Source organism: Vulpes lagopus, chromosome 10, assembly GCF_018345385.1.
Source record: "Vulpes lagopus strain Blue_001 chromosome 10, ASM1834538v1, whole genome shotgun sequence".
NCBI lineage: Eukaryota > Metazoa > Chordata > Mammalia > Carnivora > Canidae > Vulpes > Vulpes lagopus.
Window position 1 is genome coordinate 39,411,064 of NC_054833.1, and position 17,933 is coordinate 39,428,996.

The window sequence follows — 17,933 nt, forward strand, 5'->3', positions numbered from 1 at the left end:
GAGTCTAAAAATCTACATGTTTAACAAATTTACCAAGGTGATTTTGATGTATGATTTGTCGGTCATAATAGTTAAGAACTTGAGCTTCAGAGTCTGAGGTGTTAGGTTCAAAACCAGCTGCCAATACTAACTGTTCAAAGCCTCCATGAGCATTCATTTCCTCACTTAAAAAATAGCGATTAATAAAAAGTACCTATCACCGACCGTTGACTAAGATGAGCAAATCTGAACTAAGATGAAACAAATAACCTGAATAGTCCTATTTTAAGAAACTGAATTTGTAATTTAAAAGTTCCTAAAAAAGAAATCCCCAGGCCCAGATTGTTTCCCTGAAATATTTTACCAAACATTTAGAGAAGAATTAACAGCAGTCGTATACAACTTTTTCCAGAAAAAATAAGAGAAAGGAATATTTCCTAATTCATTTTGTGAAGCCAGTATTACCCTGATACCTAAACCAGACAAAGGGAGTAAAAAAACAAAGCAAAAAACCCTCCAAGCCCACTGCAGACCAGTAGTCATTCAGAAATTGGGTGCTAAATCCTCAACAAAATATTAGCCAACCTAATCCAACGATTTCTAAAAATTATACACTATGTCCAAGTGGGATTTATTCCAGGTGTGTAAGGCTGGTTAAACATTTGAAAATCAATTAATGTAATCCACCATATGATCAAGCTAAAGAAGGAAAATAATATGATTATATCTGTTGACCCAGACAAAGCACTTGACAAAATTCAACAACACCCACTTCGTGGTAAAAAATTCTCGCGAAGTTAGAATGAGAAGGCAACACCCTCAGCTTGATAAAGAACATCTGCAAAACACCTACAGCCAGCAGCATATTTAAAGGCGAAAGGCTGAATGTGTCCCCCCTAAGATCAGAAACAATGTATCAATATTGAACATGGACATTCTGGCCATTGAACAAGGCAAGAAAAGGGGAAAAATGGTATCCAGATTGGGAAGGAAGAAATAAGACTGTCTCTATGCACAGATGACAGAAATAAAATAAAGATAGGGACAGCCCGGGTGGCTCAGTGGTTTAGCGCTGCCTTCAGCCCAGGGCCTGATCCTGGAGTTCCAGGATCGAGTCCCACATCGGGCTCCCTGCATGGAGCCTGCTTCTCCCTCTGCCTGTGTCTCTGCATCTCTCTCTCTCTGTCTCTCATGAATAAAGGATGGATGGAATAAAGGAATAAATAAATAAAATCTAAAAAATAAATAAATAAATAAAATAAAGATAAATTGAAAGCACTCAGTCTGTAAAGTGAAATGGGAAAATGGTACACTCAACATGGTTAATGGCTGGTGGTAAGAGCTTAAGAAATACAAAGCTGCTCTCTGATGATGATGATGATGATGATGATGATGATAATGGAGGAAGAGGAAGAGGAAGATGAGGAAGAGAAGAAAGAATCTTAATAACCTCCGGGAAAGGTGATTGTGCAGCCCCTTGAGAGGCACATTCCCTTGCTTAGCTACTCTGACAGCGGAAGCCCTCCAGTGTGTCTGCTTCCTGCTATAATTAGCACATTTCCTATTTCTCTGGCTCTTCTAAGGCAGGAGAAGGGCTCGCCTAAGAATAGGGGGTTGATTATCTGGGCAAAAGGGAGGTTGGGAGACCTGCTGGGAGGCACCTGTCGTGGCTCAGAATCCCTGTTTCCTCTGATGCCAGAGGATGGGGGGGGGGTGGGAGTGAGAGAGAGAGAGTTCATGGAGGAGACCAGGGAAAAGATAGGGGGTCGGAAAGGCACTTCAGAGGATGGAGCCATCCTGAGCTGATGGGAGAAGACAGGTAGCTGACAGGAGAGGGGGGCTGTGTTCGGCATGGCGCAGGCTGGTCAGGAAAGAGCCAGCAAGAGGGAACTGGCCATCCACTCCAACACCAAAGGGACCCAGTTGGTTCCTTCCCCACACTCTCTGGAGTCTGGCCCTGGTTCCAGGGTTAGGGCGGAATCCAAGCTAGTGGGCACAGACTGGGAATTCCCTCCTTATGTGACACTTCTTGCCCCCCTGCCCCTACCGGGCATGACGGCCTGCCTCTCGGTCTTCTGCTGGAGCTGTCCCTTGACCCACGCTAGTGGACTGACCGGCAGGAAGCGGGGGAGGCCGGGGCATGCCAGGAGCGGTGCACAGGACACAGCCTGTCGCTCCTGGGGATAACTGAGAGCTGGGGCCACCCTGCGCACCAAGGAGAAATGGGATGAGAGGGCTGAGGACGCAGAAAGGAACAAAGAGGAAAGATGTGCCACCACGGTGGCGGAGCCGGACTTACCTGCCGAAAACCATTCCTGGTGAACTGTAAGATTTTCAAGGCATAGTTGGACCTCTGGCCTTTGCTGTTGAATTCAATGTGGCCGGTGAGACCTTCCAATTCTACCTGTCCAAGAGAGAGCGACTTACAGCACCAAACAGGCCCCAGGTCCCACCTGGCTCCAAGCACCCCACACCAGTGCCGTTCAAAGATGCCCGAGAGACAGCAGGCCGTCAAGGTCCATCCTCCTGCCTGTCTCTCAGTCACGGGATCTCATAACTATGAGTGTGATGTCTCCGGGATGAATTCACACTTGGCTGGGGCCAGGGGAGGAGAAGGATGCCCCACACCCAGTGACCTCGCAGCCACGGCATGAACCAACACAATGCCAGGGTGGAAGCCTGAACTCAGATCCTCCCGTGTCCCTCCTCCAGGCTGTTGGCTGTAGATAGACTCTTTCCTCTTTGAGCAGCTGCTCACCCACCTTCAGGTCCGCAGGAAGTCAGGAGGACCTGACCCGAAATGCAAAACCCGAGCTACTCTGCACCAGGTGTCTTCTTGGTGGGGTAGAGATCCGTGTCCATCCCCCCAGAGGAGATGTGGCTGGGAAAGCCAGCACTAAGCCATGCCTCCCCGGTGGGGCTGTAGGGCTCAGGGAACACTGTGACCCACATGCACTGAATGGGGTCACCGCAGGTGGCTGTTCTATCTGGGACGGTGATACACCGAGGAGGCTTGGGGGTGCGGGGCCTTGAACAGAGCACCCCGTCCCTCCCCTGCAGGGCCCTGGCCGCCCCTCACCATGCGCAGGTAGTTCATGAGGCTCGTGCCATGTTGCCAGATCTGGGCCGAGCCGCAGGACAGGGGCTTCACGCCGATCTCCTGGCTCCGGTTGAGCTCCTGTACCGCGGTCACCACAGCATAGACGGCGTCAAACAGCAAGGCTGAGGACAGCTGGGAGAGGGCAGACGGTGGGCAGGAGGCCCAGAGTGAGGGAGGGTGGGAGGGATGGGTGGGAAGGGGGAGGGGAAGGAAAAGGAGGAAGAGAAGACGGGAGGAGGACGAGAGAAAAGAGAAAGAAGGAATAAGGGTTCTTTTTTGGTGCCCATGGCCCACCGCTTCTCACTGGGCCAGCTCTGCTTCACTCAAGGGTCTAGGTGCTTGCCCAAGGCAGACAGTGGTGGCCAAGGCTTCTCTGGGATTGGACCATCCAGCTGTCCCTTTGGGCCCAAAATGATTTCAAGGATATCCTTTGCTCTCGTTGCTCCAGGGAGGTAGTGACTTCCATTGCTCTCAGAAATCCCCAAGAAGGACACAGGGCTGCCTATCTCGGGAAGAAGGAAGGAGCCTGGAAGCTGCCTTTGGATTTGCCCATTCTACAACGCTCAACCAAAGGTCACTTCCTCCTAGAAGAGCCCATGATACTGGACATACCTACTATCAGTCTACTTCTTTTACTACTCAGTGCGACTGGTACTTACAAAGTACATGGTGAGTTCAAAGCCTGAAGATGAGCAAGACCCTATTCCCACAATAGATTACAGTGGAATGGAGAGGGTGTATGGGGACTAAGGACCCAAACAGGGGTGATGTGAAACTGAGTGAGGGGACACGCAAAGGTCTGGGGGTGTCCAAAGAGAAAGATCCTGTCTTGGTGATCAAGAAAACGTTTCTGGGAGCACCTGGGTGGCTCAGTCAATTAAGTGTCTGTCTTCGGCTCAGGTCATGATCTCAGAGTCCTGGGATCAGGCCTCCCTGCTCAGCGGGGAGCCTGCTTCTCCCTCCCCCTCTGCTGCTCCCCCTGCTTGTGCTCTCTGTTAAATAAATGAATAAAATCTTGAGAAAAAAAAAAGAAGAAGAAAATGTTTTTTGGAGGACCCAGCATGGGAACTGAGCACTGAAGGATTTTGGTAGAAACATTGGATCTGGGAGGGGGAGCAGCTGGGGAAGGGGAAAGACGCTTCAGAGGTGGAACTGCACATGCAAAGGGGTGGAGACTGTGGTGCAAGCTTGGCAGGGGGCAGGGGGCGGTAGGAGGGGAAGAAGCAACAAACTAGAAATGCAAGAGGGAGTCAGAGCCCCCGGAAGAAGCCAGTGTGGTTTGTTCATATTTTCATCTCCCTATTAAATTGCAAGCTCTTAGAGCAGGAACACACAGGGCCGTCATCTCTACATGTTGCACAGTATCTAACTGGGACCTGGCATGTGGTAGGCCTCCCCAAGACATATTTTTAGAATTGAATTAAATTTGGGGTGTAATTTGCCCACCGAGGCTCAGCGGAGCACTACCCAATGAGTTAACTGGACGTGTGTGGCTTTGGGTAGGGGCAGGAAAACAGAAGATGCCTGCTCCGGGGAGTGTGTCATCTAAGGAGGCGGTGGCACTATGCAGCACACATAAAGCCCCTGACAAGAAAAACCTACTGAATGTAAATGAAAATAGGGTCAAACCATACAGGGGCCCTAAGGGGAGGCCCTGTGGAAGCAGTGATGTTGGGGTCTGGAAGTCCACACGCCACCTCATCACAAAGCAAGTTCCTTCACAGAAGTAGGACATTCACCACTGGCAACTCAATACCGTCCCCGCGGATGATGCCCCCACCCCCACCCTGTGACTTCTTACAGCCTCCTCCTACCTGGCTAGGCCCTGGGAGACTGAGCCCTCCAAGGCAGGGGAGGTCATCTAGTTGGATTTTTTCTTTCAAGCTCTCAAGACAGTGTGTAAGCATCTTGAGACAGGAGGTGTCAGAAAAAGAGCTTGAAACCGGGAGGACTAAACCCAGAGTCTGGATCCCAGCCCTCACTCATGTGCTGAGTGATCCCGAGCACACTGTGGAGCCTTGGAGAGAACAACGGTCTCCTGTAAACAGGTCTGTAACGTGCTCTGCAAACTGCACACCCCCTGGGTGCGGGCAGGTGTCAGCTTGGGAAGCAGGTGCTTCCAAGGCGACGGGGAGTAGCATGAGCAGGGAGCTCAAGGCAGGAGACAGGCTGGGAAGTGTGCTTATTCCCTCTGCAGCCCAGCTACCTGTTGGGCCAGGTGTCCTGTGGCAGCGACTTGTGGTGGGGTTGGGGGGCTGGTTCGGGATCATCTTTCTAAAAGGCAGTTATAGGGGAGATAGCCCAAGAGAGTTTCCAGGCCCCAATCCACGTTCCCTTGCAAAACTGCCAGCTCGAGTGTTGGTTCTTCCTCCTTCTTTCCCTCTGCCAATCCCTCTCCCGGTCCCCCTTTTCTTCCTTCCACCTGCTTCTTTTCTTTCCTCCCACATTTATTCAGCTCCTACCATGTGGCAGCACCACAGACCTCGACATGGCCTGATCTCCTCGGAGACATCCCCGCAGGCAGAAGTCCTAGGGCCCTGGGCCTGTCCGTGCTGGGCCCTCTTCCCTTTCACCTCCATTACCCCTCCTTTCTGTGCCCTGGTCCCAAAGCACCCAGGTGGGGACACTAAACAATGGGGACCAGGAGTAAGCTCTGCAGGGCGGCTGAGCCACACTGGCCAGCCGCCTCCCCGAGGCCCTCCCGCCCATCACCTTCTGCTCGCTCAGCTCCTTCTGCATTGATTCCAGGCTCACCTGCATGGCGCTCGATGCTTCTCGGCGAGCCTACAACTGTCCTTGTCCTCTGCACATAATTCATTTTCCCCTGCGCACATGTGGCTCCTTTATTAATGGACCTCTCACGTTTCCTTGCCAAAAGGACATATGGAAATGATCAATGCTATAGACTCTCCCTTTCCAGCTTAGACGAACGTTGACCTGAGGCGAGGGCTGGTTAGCGCTGCTGCCACCGGCCCCTCCATCCTTCCGTCTGGCTATCTAAAGCATACGGTGAACTAATTTCTGTCCCACCTTCTCCTTTGTCTCCCAGCTCATCTGTCCCTTCAGAGAGTCTCAAAATCTCTTGCCTGTTAGACTGCAAAGGATCCTAGAATTCAAGGAGTCCAACTCTCTTATTTTACCAATGGCGAAACTGAGGTTGGAAGAATTCACCTCCTGCCCAAAGTCACCAAGCAAGACAGAAGCCAAGCCAGGACCAGGAGCCCCAGGACCCTTGGTCCAGGCTGGTTTCCTCCTGTCTCTGCAGCACTGTCTTTCCATCCTCTTGAGAAGCTGGCGGTGAGTCACTGCTCTTGTCAGATTTATTCTTGGGCCCAGCCTCCCGGGACAACCTGGGCAATCTTCTAGACGTGGTCATCTTCCCAACAGCAGCCAGGAGCATGAGACTCTTGGGCCAGGGCTGGGGTCGGGGAAGGGTAGTGGGCAGGCCTCTCTCTTGTCCTGGGTTTGGCTATCACCCACCTTGCCTCTTGGTCTGCCTGGTTGGTTGTCCTCACACTAGCCTCTCAGTCAAGAGAAATTTTGTTGCAATGGGACATATAAGGGCAGGACAGAGGAGTGGTGTGAGGGGATCAACAGTTACCTACCTAGCACCTCTTCTCCCCTTCTTCCTCCCCAACAGAACCCCCATTTGGTTCGAGTATCCTCCATCCCCCAAGCAGCCATGTGCTTCAGGACTGGCTAACCCAGCCCCAGCTCTCAAGGGATCCTGAGTGGTCCAGGAGTCATCCCATCCTCCCAACAATATGGGATTCGGGAATGGGCAAGCGGTGCCATTCTGACCAATGAGACATGAACGGAGACCACGAGTGAGGAGTCAGTTCTGAGAAAAGCTTCCTGTCTCTGAGAGAGGCAGTTCTTCCTCCTTCTCTCACCACCACTGCCACTGTTAGGACATGATGCTTGGACCTGCGGCAGCCAGCCTGGCTCCAGCCTGAGGATAGAGCTGACACCAGGGGCGTCACAGAGGAATGGAAACAAACCTCTGTCCAGAGTCTGCTCTCCCTCTCGACTTGCTGTGACATGAGGTGACACGTTTCCCTTTTCTGCAGAAAGCAGTTTGATATAAGATTTCCACTGCTGGAAGCTGAATGTGCCCTCATCAGTACGAAGGCCCTAGGAACCCCCTTCCTTCCAGGGCATGGCTGCCCCAGGCCCACTTAACCCCCTCTAGAGGCCCTTCTTCTCAGGAGGCTGTCTGTCGGCCCGAGAGACCCCGGTCCCCGCAGACTGGCAGACGCTGCTCACCACGCCATTTCTCACACCCTCCCACCAGGCCCCAGGCTCCTTCCTGCCACACACTTGTTGTTCCCACTCGTCTGGGATGTGGTTTTCTTGGCTGATGTCCTCTTATTAGCAAATGATCCGGATGCCGGGAGAGCAGTGTGTGCCTGTTTGCAGTGTTCCTTGGCATCTCGTACTCTGAGACCTTCAAGATTCTTCTAGGCTTCTAATAATTACAGCCCAGAGAGGGACCCTGGGGGGCAGGGGTGGGTGGGAGGGACAGCCTCAAGGTTCCTGTCTCCTCTCCATCTGCACAGTGCCTTCGGTGACAGTCCCCAGGGAGCTCTGGGCTTCACGGGTCCTGTCTGTGGCTCAGCCTGGGCCCATCGTAGCCGAAACCGCCTAAGCCCCAAACACCACCCCCCCTAGTTGGGCCTCCTCAGGGTCCTCCCTGCATAACCAGACTGCCCCTCTCTCGCAGGCTCCTGGCACCACGCCTGGGCCTCTCCCTTGGGTGCTCCAACTGCTTCTCTGAGCCCCAGCTGCCCACCCCCAAGCTCCTCCACCTTATCGGCCCCCAGATGCCAATCTCGGCTCAGCCAATTTCACCTCTGGCGGGAGAGCCTGTAATCTCTGCCTCGTCAACTGTTCATCTCACTGCAGATCTCCATCCCAAAGCCGCCTGCTGTTCTCTCCTACCTGCTTTCTCCTTCTGTTATCATTTACTAACTCAGCTCTGGCAAGCACTGGGGATTGCAGTTGGGGAAGAGCGGCTCTGATACCAAAACAGCGCTCCGTCTGCCTCTTGAGTCTGGCTGGAGCGTCCCCTCCGTCCCCACTCCTTCTAGTCTTCCATCCATCGCCCTTCCCTTCACCACCTGCCTCTGTCTTCCTGTGGCTTCCGTGCCCCATCTGTGCGCACGCCTCTCTCGTCTCCGCTTCCCCTGTCCCTACGTCTTCTAAATATTAAAACCCCCAAACGGCTCAATCCTTGTTTAAAATCCTCTCCTCTTTCTTGGCACCAAAATGTCGCTTGGCAAGGGACTCTCGATTCTCTTGTTTTTATATTTTCATTTGGTTCTTCATTGTTTTTTTTCTTTTGAGCTGTTTGTAAATTGTTTAGGGGAATGAAAGACTCTGTATAAATTAAGATGAATCAGTCTGAGTTAGTAGCGGAGTTATCCCCCCGCCACTGAAGGAAAAATAAGATATCTTCCAAACACACACCTGTAACCCTCATCTCCCCCGCCAGCCCCCACCCCAGATCACTGGATTCCCATTCTCTTGGATGCCCATTTGTCTCTGAATCTTTGTAGCTTAAACTATGCCCCCCCAAATCAGACCAGGACAGGAGCCATTAAAATCTCATCGAATAGTCCGTACAATCTGGGTTTTATTCAATGAAATAAACACTTAATTACAAACATCTGTTTTAGCCTAAATTCTAATTACTTAACCTAGCCATCTGTAATTTTAATGATTTCCTACGATTTTTGTTCTTTGCAGTGTGATTAATGGGAGCGGCATGTGAAATAGCGGGTATGTGTCTCCATCCACAGCTTGCCTGCTTGCAGCTCGTGTGGTGTCAGGAGGGAAGCAGGGTATCTGGGTGCAGCCCCAGCCTGGGTGGTGGCACTCAGCTTTCTCTCGAGGTTACTAACCCCTCAGCTCAGTGGCTCCCTCCCCATGTCCTCAGAGCAGCCCCCTTTCCAGTCCCCTGGGAAGGGAAGGATGGGGGGGGGGCACACACAATTTAGGAGGATGAGAAATGGGACAGGAGAAATGTCAAGAGTGTAGAAAGCACCTGGAGTGTAGAGGGGGAAGGGAAAGCAGAAGGAAGGCAATGGAAAGGGAGAGGGAGGGGAAGGGAAGGGGACAAAGGGAAGGGAAAAGAAAGGGAAAAGGGAAGGGAAGGAGTCATGAGGGGAGGGGAAGAGGGAAAGGGAGGAGTCAGGGGAGAAGATAGGTGGAGAAAGAGACTGGAACTGAGATAGAGGAGGGGCAGAGGGGAATAGCAGGGGTGGCAGGGGTGGGGGGTGGGGGAGAAGAGGCCCGGAGGCAGGAGGGCACAGGTCCCTGCGGAGGAGCTGGCCGAAGTCTTTACGAAACTGGATGGGGAGACAGACTGGCCCGGGCTTTCCTGGAACTGATTATTTCTCACCTTCCAGCTCCCCAGCAAATGACAGGGCTGGGCTGTTTGTACTGGAATTTCAACCCCTAACGAGACAGGAAGAGGCACCGCTTTTCAAAAGGCAGTTGCTAAGTGAGAAGCCCTGAGAAGGGTTTGTTGCTGTTTGAGGCTGTGTGCTTTCTTCCTAAGTTCTTCCAGGTGGGAGCCTCCCCTTACTCCTCCGAGGCCACAGAGCCCGCGGCTGCAAGGCTCTTGGCACTGAGTGGCAACCGGGGCTCTGATCTCACTCTTCTGTGCCTCGGTTTCCCCACCTACCCAAAAGGGGTGTGTGACCATGCTCATCTGCTACCGGGATGCATGAGGAGGAAGGAGAAGCGGAGCTGGGGTAATTTCATGGGAGGCCCTACGGGATGTCTTCGCTCTGTGCACAGATGGAACAAATGGAAAGAGCACCCCGGCCTCCTAAGCTAGAAAGAATGCACGCCCCTATATTGCCTGCAAGAAAGCCACGGGGCTTGGCCAAGAGAAGCTGACCGAGGAAGTGCCACAGCCTGGCCCCCGGGCCTGACCATCCCCCTCCTGGTGACCAGGGCTCAGGCTCAGGCTCGAACTTCCTCTCCTCCTAGGCCCCTCCAAAGTAGGCTTGCACTCTTGTTCTCCACCCCCAACATGGAGGAAGTCCCCAGAAGACCCCCTACACACTCCCTGAATGTTCCCCAACATTCCTGGGGAACCTAAGATGCTGCGGCTTTGGCAGCTCTGAGACTGGATTGGGAAGGACAAAAATGCAGTCAGGAGGGCTGCTTCCATGTGGCCGGACATGCGGCCCCGGCTCCACTCTGGACGCCTTCACACCCTGCGCAGCGTCCCGCACGCTAAGTGAACAGCGGTGCGGTCTTCACTTCCACCTCCTCTGGGAAGCCTTCCCTGATCATTCCAGGCAGAGCTAAGGGGCTTCACTCTGCTTTCACAGGGCATCCTTCCCATTTTCCTAGAGGTGGAGGCAGATCTTACCTCCCACATCATGAACCTCAGAAGGCAGAGGCTTTGGCTCCTATTCACCATGACAGACTACAGGATGGATGGACTCCAATCCTTCATTCTGTCCTGTACTCACACCCTTTGCTGTGTGACTTCTTACTTTTCTTCTCTAAAAGAGCAGAGTCCTCATTCCCTGACTTTGAATTTATCTGTGCCTTTCCTTGGCCAGCACCATGATTTGGCAGTCACAGTGTGCACGTTCTGGGAAATGAGCATTAAGAGGCCTGGTGTGTTGCTCCTTGCATTGTCACTGTCCTGGATCCACCAGGAGAATATGCCAGGCTGGCCTGCCTGTTGGGCCAGGGGAAGGAAGAGAGGTACGGGGAGCAGAGCTGCCCCAGCCCAGATTCCCTGAGTGAGCTGCTCAGGTGAGCTGACCCCCCAGCTAGGTCAGGAATCCATAGCTGATCCTCCCCCCCACCCCCCAGATTAGCTGATCTGATGTTCAGATGCACGAGCTACACAAATGCTTCATGTCACGTGCTAGTGAGATTTGGGGGTTGGTCGTTCCACAGCACTTATACAGTGAAAGCTACCTGATATACTTCCTAATGCCTATCCCAGTGGCTGCCTTATAGCATATTAAAGCAGCTTATTCCATGAAGAGCTGTGATTAGAAGACAGACCTATATTTCATTTTATCTTCACAAAAATCTCCTTAGGTGGTCAAGCAGAACCAGTCCAAAATTCCGGATCAAGAATCAGAGGTGCACACAGTTATGGAACTACCTTAGATCACTGAGTAAGAACATGGCAAGACCGGTATTCAAATCCAGCTCCTATGCCTCAGAAGGCCAGTGCTCTCTTAGGCACACGGGAGCACGCCCCACCTCAGAGTCCCGTGAAAGGCACCGGCTGGCCTTCATGGCAGGTCCTCGCAAGCCCTCCCACTAGGTACTGGGCGGGCCTCTCATCTGCCTGCTGTGGTCAATGTGAGCGCTTACTGGAAGGGCTGAGGCCCTCAGAGAGTGATTGGAAATATGGCATAGGGACCTTTTATTTCACCAGGCCACGTGCCAAACGTGGAACAGTCTGGGTTGGAGGCAGCAGGCTTTGTCTCCTTTCCTGGTATTATGCTGCGAGCTTTTCCAGGCTGCCTGCACCTCATTAGAGTACAGGAGCCATGGCTGCAGGACTTGCAGGGAGACCAGGGGGACAGGCCTGCATCCGGCTGGGAGGGATGAACCTGGTCCTACCATGATGCCCTGTCTGAGGATGTCCCGCACTGTCCCCAACACTGGCAGTGAGAACCCCCTTCCATCAGAGGTCTCACCCCTGCTGAGTCCTTCCTGTGGATTCTCACCTCTTCCAGGGCTAAAATACTTTGTTGGGGTGTGCTCCTTAAACCTTTTCTGAAACTCAGTTCCTGGCTCCCTGATCACAGCTCCCTGAGCTCTGCATGAGCTCCGACCCCTTAGTTACTCCTTCCTTCCTAAGATTTCCACCAGGCTATGCAATCATGGAGGTGCACAGCTTGTTAACAGGTCCCTCTGTCCAGGCCCCTGCCTTTAGCCAGCCTTGGCCAACCACCAATTAGGCGTCCATTTGTGCAGATGTCCAGAAATGTCCTTACCCTTGGACACGCACCAAAGATAGGTCCTGCGGTCCTATTTTAGAAGCCCCACGCCAGGGAAGGACCCACTCCAGGAGGGCGCCCAATTTCACTGCCACCTCTCAGGTCTACTTCTTTTCCAGTTCTTTCTATCTCTAGCTCACTGTTCCACCTGCCTCCCTGATTCACTCATTCGTTTGACGAATATCCACTAACTACTTTCACTTTGCCAGGCCCAATGTACAATGTCAACATTACGATGCTCCTAGAGAGAGGGAAACAGCATAGCAGTTAAAACTTTGAACTGGGTTCTGATGCTAATTCCTCTGCGTACTAGCTGTGTGACCCTGGGCTGTTTACTTAACATCTCTGGGCCTCTGTTTCAGCATCTGCAAAGTGAGGATACTGATAGACTTCAGAAAGTTGTGGGAGCATCACGGGAGCTGTCTTAGAGGACTTTGGGAGGCTTAAAAGTAACATGGCTGGGAAAGGACCTAGAAAGTCAGGCAGTCCCAGTCTCCTGAGAACTGGCCTTTTAACAGACGGACACAAGCACACATACGTGACCCACCCCACAGAGTAACGACATTAAACTTAGTGGAGTATGCCCGGGAAAACTTTGCCTCCATCACACACACACACACACAGCAGGGGAAGAAAGTACAAAGAGGAAAAGCAGGTGGGTGAGGGCACAAAGGAAGCCTGCCTGCATGAGCTCCTACTCGAGGCGGTGGTCCAGAATGATGGAGAGAGCACGGGATCAGGAGTCAGGAAATCTCAGAATCTAGCTTTACCTTGCAAAAGGCTTGGTGTTTGCCTTTGAACAAGATCTCCAGGTCCCCACCCTCAGCCCCATTCTCAGGCTGGGCTTCAGTTTCCTATGCTGAAAAATGAGGAAGAGGAGGAGCGACAAGTGCCTTCCAACAGTAGGACTGTTGGATCCTAAACTTGGGCAGTTCTCAGCAACAGCATGATCAGGAGTCAGGCCGCAGGAGATGGACGGACCTCACTAAATGACAGATCCGTGGCTCTGCACAGTGCTCCCCCTGCCAACCTCCACCAAGCCTGCTGATTACAGCTCACTCCTTCCCAAACTTTCTCCCTCATAACCACTTCCCAGCACTGGCTAGGACCTGACAGGGCTGGACTCCAGGAGGGTGTGTGTGTGTGCGGAGGTGAAGGGGCTCAGGGAGGGCTCCGGTGGGTACTTACCGCAGGCCCAGTGAAGGGCACATGGTCACAGTTCTCCTGCCAGGACTGGTTGAGGCTCTGGGCAAACTCTTGGAAGAAAGCATGCGACTGGTTGAAAATGGAAAATCCCAGGATGTTGACACGATCGTCCACCAGGCTGTCCATTCTCTGGAGCGAGAACTCCTGAAAGACCCAGGAGTCAGAGAACAGGGTTAGCAAGGGAGGAGGCGTGGGCTCGGCTGGAGCACGTCTGGGGCTCTCCTATTCAAACGAACCCTTGCTGGTGGTACTCGGCTAGGTACTAAAGGTCCAAAGGGAACCATGAGCTGCTCTTCTGAGAGTTTGTGGTATTGGGGAAGAAGAAGAGGAAAAGAGAAGTAGAATGATCCCTGAGAAAGATATGTGTCCTGTGCATGGCACAGAGAGAGGGTAAAGCTAATGTGCTGGGGGGAAGCAGGGCTGTGTCCACAGAAAGTATGACCCTTGAGCTAAGTCTTGAAGGAGGCAGAGGCGTCCTCTGGGTGGCAAATATGGATGGACAAAGGTGATTCCACAAAGAAGTCATCACAGTGGCTGTGATACAAGGGCACAGAGGTGAGAAGGTGTGGCCCTCTGGGTCAGAGGTGTGCGGTGTGCTGGGACAGGGCCCTGCTCTTTCAAGTGTGGTCTTCGGAGTACCTGCCAATGGAATGCTCTGACGTGTCTTTAAAAAAAAAAAAAGGTGACAATTCCTGGGCCTCACTCGACACCAACTGGATCTGAATCACCTGAGCTGAGGCCCTGGGCATCTGTGTTTTCAGCAGGTCACATGCGTAGCAATATTTGGGAGTCACCGGGTGAGCATGTGGGACGCTGGGGGTGAGGGAATGGTGAGAGATAAGGCTGGGGAGGCGAGCAGGGGCCAGAGAACAGCAGCCTGACCAGCAGGCTAGGGAGCCCGCACTTTATCCTGTACGTGATGGGATCCGACGGGACTGTCAGCAGAGGAGTGACAAAGCCAAGTCTGCTTTCAAAGAATCTCAGCCTGACAGTCTACATGTAGCATTGTGCCTTCACTTATTATTATATTTTCCCATTCATTTAACAGATATTTAAGTGCTTATCATGAGCCAGACCCAGGCACACAAGATATTCTAGAAACAAAATGCACAAACAAGAGAGAGGCATGTCCAGCTCTCAAGGAGGCTGGGGGTTAATGGAAGAGGCAGACTAAGCACACAGGCAGATATGACTTCAGCCGTCTATGGGAGCGATATTGGGGAGGCTGCTACTTTAGATGAGGCCATCAGAGAGACCCCACGCGGGGCAGTGACATTTAGAAGCTCAAGGGATTTCCGCCTAGGACCCACGGCCCTCCTCCCATGCCCTGGCTGAAGACAGCTGTTCTCTCAGCCAGCTAAAACCTGCAGGCATGAGTCCCCCCGAGGCTAGCCAGTGTCAGAGGGAGAAGCATCGCCCTCCCCGGCAGGGCTGAGCTCGGAGTCCAAGACCTCCGAGTCTGGAAGAAAGCCTTCCAGGGCAGGGCAGGTCATCTTCACACCCTGAAGTCACATTATCACACGCTCATACCGAACCGAGCACCTCACACAGAGCCCCACAGCCCGTGGGCACACAGTAGTTAGAGACCCCAGGACGAAGCCGGCAGCCACTCGGCCCGACCAGATAGATGGCAGGTGCCCTGGGCTTACTTTCTGGCTGGGCTGAGACACTGATTTCCTTCAGGCAGATTCTTTTTCTTAAGACTTGGCTCCTTGAGGGCCCTGGCCCGTCCCCCGAATCCTCACTCGCACGTACAGGTGCTGCCAAGGCCCGAGGCCACAGGCCCGAGCTCCCCTGCCCAGAGTCCAGCCTGATTAACTGCAGCTTACAGACTGAGGTTACAAGGATTCCTTTGGAGCCTCCAACCCCTGACGGTGGGGAGTCGGCTGAGGATTAAATATATTTTGGATCCTGTCACATTCCCGTTAGGGGAACACAGACGTGCCAGAGAACATATCGATTCATAAACTGATATTATCTCCGGGCTCTCGAACAGGGCAGCTGCCCATGCGCTGTGGGCTACCGGCAGCACGAGGGGCAGATGGCTAATAAGAAGAGATGCATTTGGCAAGGGAGGGTGGTGGAGGGGGGGACAGAGCCAGGCTGCTGTCAGGCAGCTGGGGGCCTCAGCAGCTGGAAGATGTCCCCTCTCCCTGGACTTCCTTGTCAATGTGGCACATTGTCACCCCTCCACACCCCGCCCCCCAACAGGCTGATGGAAGGAGGCCCGTTTCGAGGGAGCCCTGGTGTCTTGGACGTCTACACCCTCACAGCAGCAACAGCAGGAGCATAGAGTGAATAAGGGCTTTGGTGTTCAAGTCCAGATTCCACGCTACTGGATGTATGACCTCAGGGAAAGTCTGTAACCTCTCTGGGCTTCAGATTCTCATTTTGTAAAATGGGAACGATAATGACGGCAGCCCGACAGGTTGTTTCAGGGAACACACAAAATGCATGCGACAGGCTTTCACATCATATTTGGCACATGGAAGCGCTCAACATACGACAATTACCGAAATACGACCCCGAGATCTTGGGCACCTTCCAGCCCTCTCTACCTTAGTTCCCACCTGCTCTGAAAACGTGAGTTGGGAAGGTGCATCCTTCAACTCTTGTGTTCTGAGCAGAGGAAGAACGAATGAGTTAATTACAGACAATTAGAAACAGCCCTTCCAGAAGTCAGCCTGTCTGTCTTCTCGCTTTTAATTCCTACCTTCTTATCCCTCAATTATATCCTTTTTCAAAGGCCCCCTTAAGATAAAAAGATCCAGGAGCTTCCTTGATAATTCATTCTATTTATAATGACTCATGGGAGAGCTTGCAAAAGGACAAGAAAGGCGGTGGTGTGTTCTCTTATCATAATTTCCTGGGACACTCTAGACTCTACTCCCCGAGTGCCCTCTCAGTTAGGAAGTGCCTCTTTATGTCTAAACTTGGCTCTCCTACTGCTGTTGAAGGCTGATTTCTAAATGAATAATGGGAAACCGCTGACCACTGCCAGTTTCTAGACAATGGGCAGCTTCTAAGCCAGTGTTTCCCAAAATGCGTTCCTCGGGACACTAGCTTTTTCCAGGATGTTAATAGAAATTTCACAGAAACAAGGTTTCCCTGTTAAGGTGAGAACACACTGCATATTATATCTGCCTTTTCAAGATTTATAACACGCAGTAGAATATTATTAATGGTTTAAGAAGTCCTGCAGCAAAACGGCTTGTTCAACCCAGAACCTTCCAAATGTTATTAACATGAAACACTTCTTGGATGCCTGGGTGGCTCAGCGGTTGAGCATCTGCCTTTGGCCCAGGGCGTGATCCTGGAGACCCAGGATGGAGTCCCACATCCGGCTCCTCCATGGAGCCTGCTTTTCCCTCTGCCTGTGTCTCTGCCTCTCTCTCTCTGAATCTCTCATGAATAAATAAAAATATTTTTTAAAAAAGAAGCATTTCTTTCTCTCAAGACCCATGAGGGTCTCACAGTACTGTTCTACAAAATGCACTTTGGGAACTGCTACTCTTTTTCTGGGAGAGACAGAGCCTATGTGCCTGTGAGCAGGCAGGTGGAGAGAGAAAATCTCAAGCAGCCTCCACTCCCTGCATGGAGACCAACATGGGGCTGGATCTCACGACCCTGAGATCATAACCTCAGCCAAAATCAAGAGTCAGACGCTTAGCCGACTGAGCCACCTAGGAGCCCTGGGAAATGCTATTCTAAACACATTCAAGAAAACATGGATTATAAACCCAAAATCAGGTGGTGGAAACATTTTGCTGAGATCGATATTTCATAAACTTAACAAATTTCAGGACTGGAGGAGATGAAAAGCCTTCTGGTCCTGCTGCCCACCACGAACTCAAAGAATGCACACCTGGCTCGCTCAGGTTTCCTGCTCCTCCAACCCCACAGCCTGGCTGGCTGCAACCTTACTTGAAATGAAATAAAGAGCCGGAAGCCATGGGGTCGAACAGGTTCTTATGGGGGAGGGGGGAGGGCTTCATTCTCTTCTTATAAATGGTTCAGGAAGGGAAACCCTAAGGGTCTCCACTCCCAAAGGGAATGGATTCCATCACTGTGACAGCAGAGGAGCCAGGGTGAAGAACAGAGCTGGTGGCGGTCTGCTAAAGCCACACAGCAGAGCAGACCAAGGCCAAATCTTCCGTTACTCCAAGTCTGCACCAGTCTGTGACAGCCCCCATACTGCCATCACCTTCTCACATGTGTGGTCTTTCTCTCCAAAGGTCCATATATTCCCAGAGAACAACAGTGTCTGCCTCGGTTTTGAATTTACCCACGTGGCACCTTGCGTGTCTGATCCCCAGAAGCTGGATGGTAAATGTTGGCTGAGGAATATTGATTGAAGATGTTTCTCATTGATTGAGGACCCTGGGGTCCTCAGTGTGCCTAAACTCACCACTAGTCTGCAGTCTTCCTCCTCCAGAAGACGTAAGAATAGGATTAAAATTTGCGCCACCCCCCCGATTATCTTCCGGAGGTTGCATTATTGTATTTTGACAAACAAATTCCTGACAGCTTGTTTCCTTATCACTTGGCTTTCATGTTAGAACATTTTTAAATGGGTATGCATGCGTGCATGTATGTGAAGGGGTGTGTGTGGGAATTTTTGAGCGTGTAATGATTTGCAGGGAACCAAATAAACTACA

The 17,933-nt window shown here is 52.1% G+C and overlaps 1 protein-coding gene across 5 annotated transcripts in view; it reads right to left on the reverse strand.

Annotated features, from left to right (window-relative positions):
* The window catches only part of GRIK4 (glutamate ionotropic receptor kainate type subunit 4), a 424,573-nt gene that overhangs the window by 101,696 nt on the left and 304,944 nt on the right, over positions 1-17,933 (reverse strand). For all 5 annotated transcript variants that reach the window (XM_041769772.1, XM_041769768.1, XM_041769770.1 and 2 more), the window contains 3 exons: positions 13,258-13,419; positions 3,059-3,211; positions 2,279-2,383 (listed from right to left, as the gene is read on the reverse strand). In XM_041769772.1, coding sequence (XP_041625706.1) covers positions 2,279-2,383; positions 3,059-3,211; positions 13,258-13,419 — 420 coding nt within the window. The remainder of the gene's footprint in view (positions 1-2,278; positions 2,384-3,058; positions 3,212-13,257; positions 13,420-17,933) is intronic.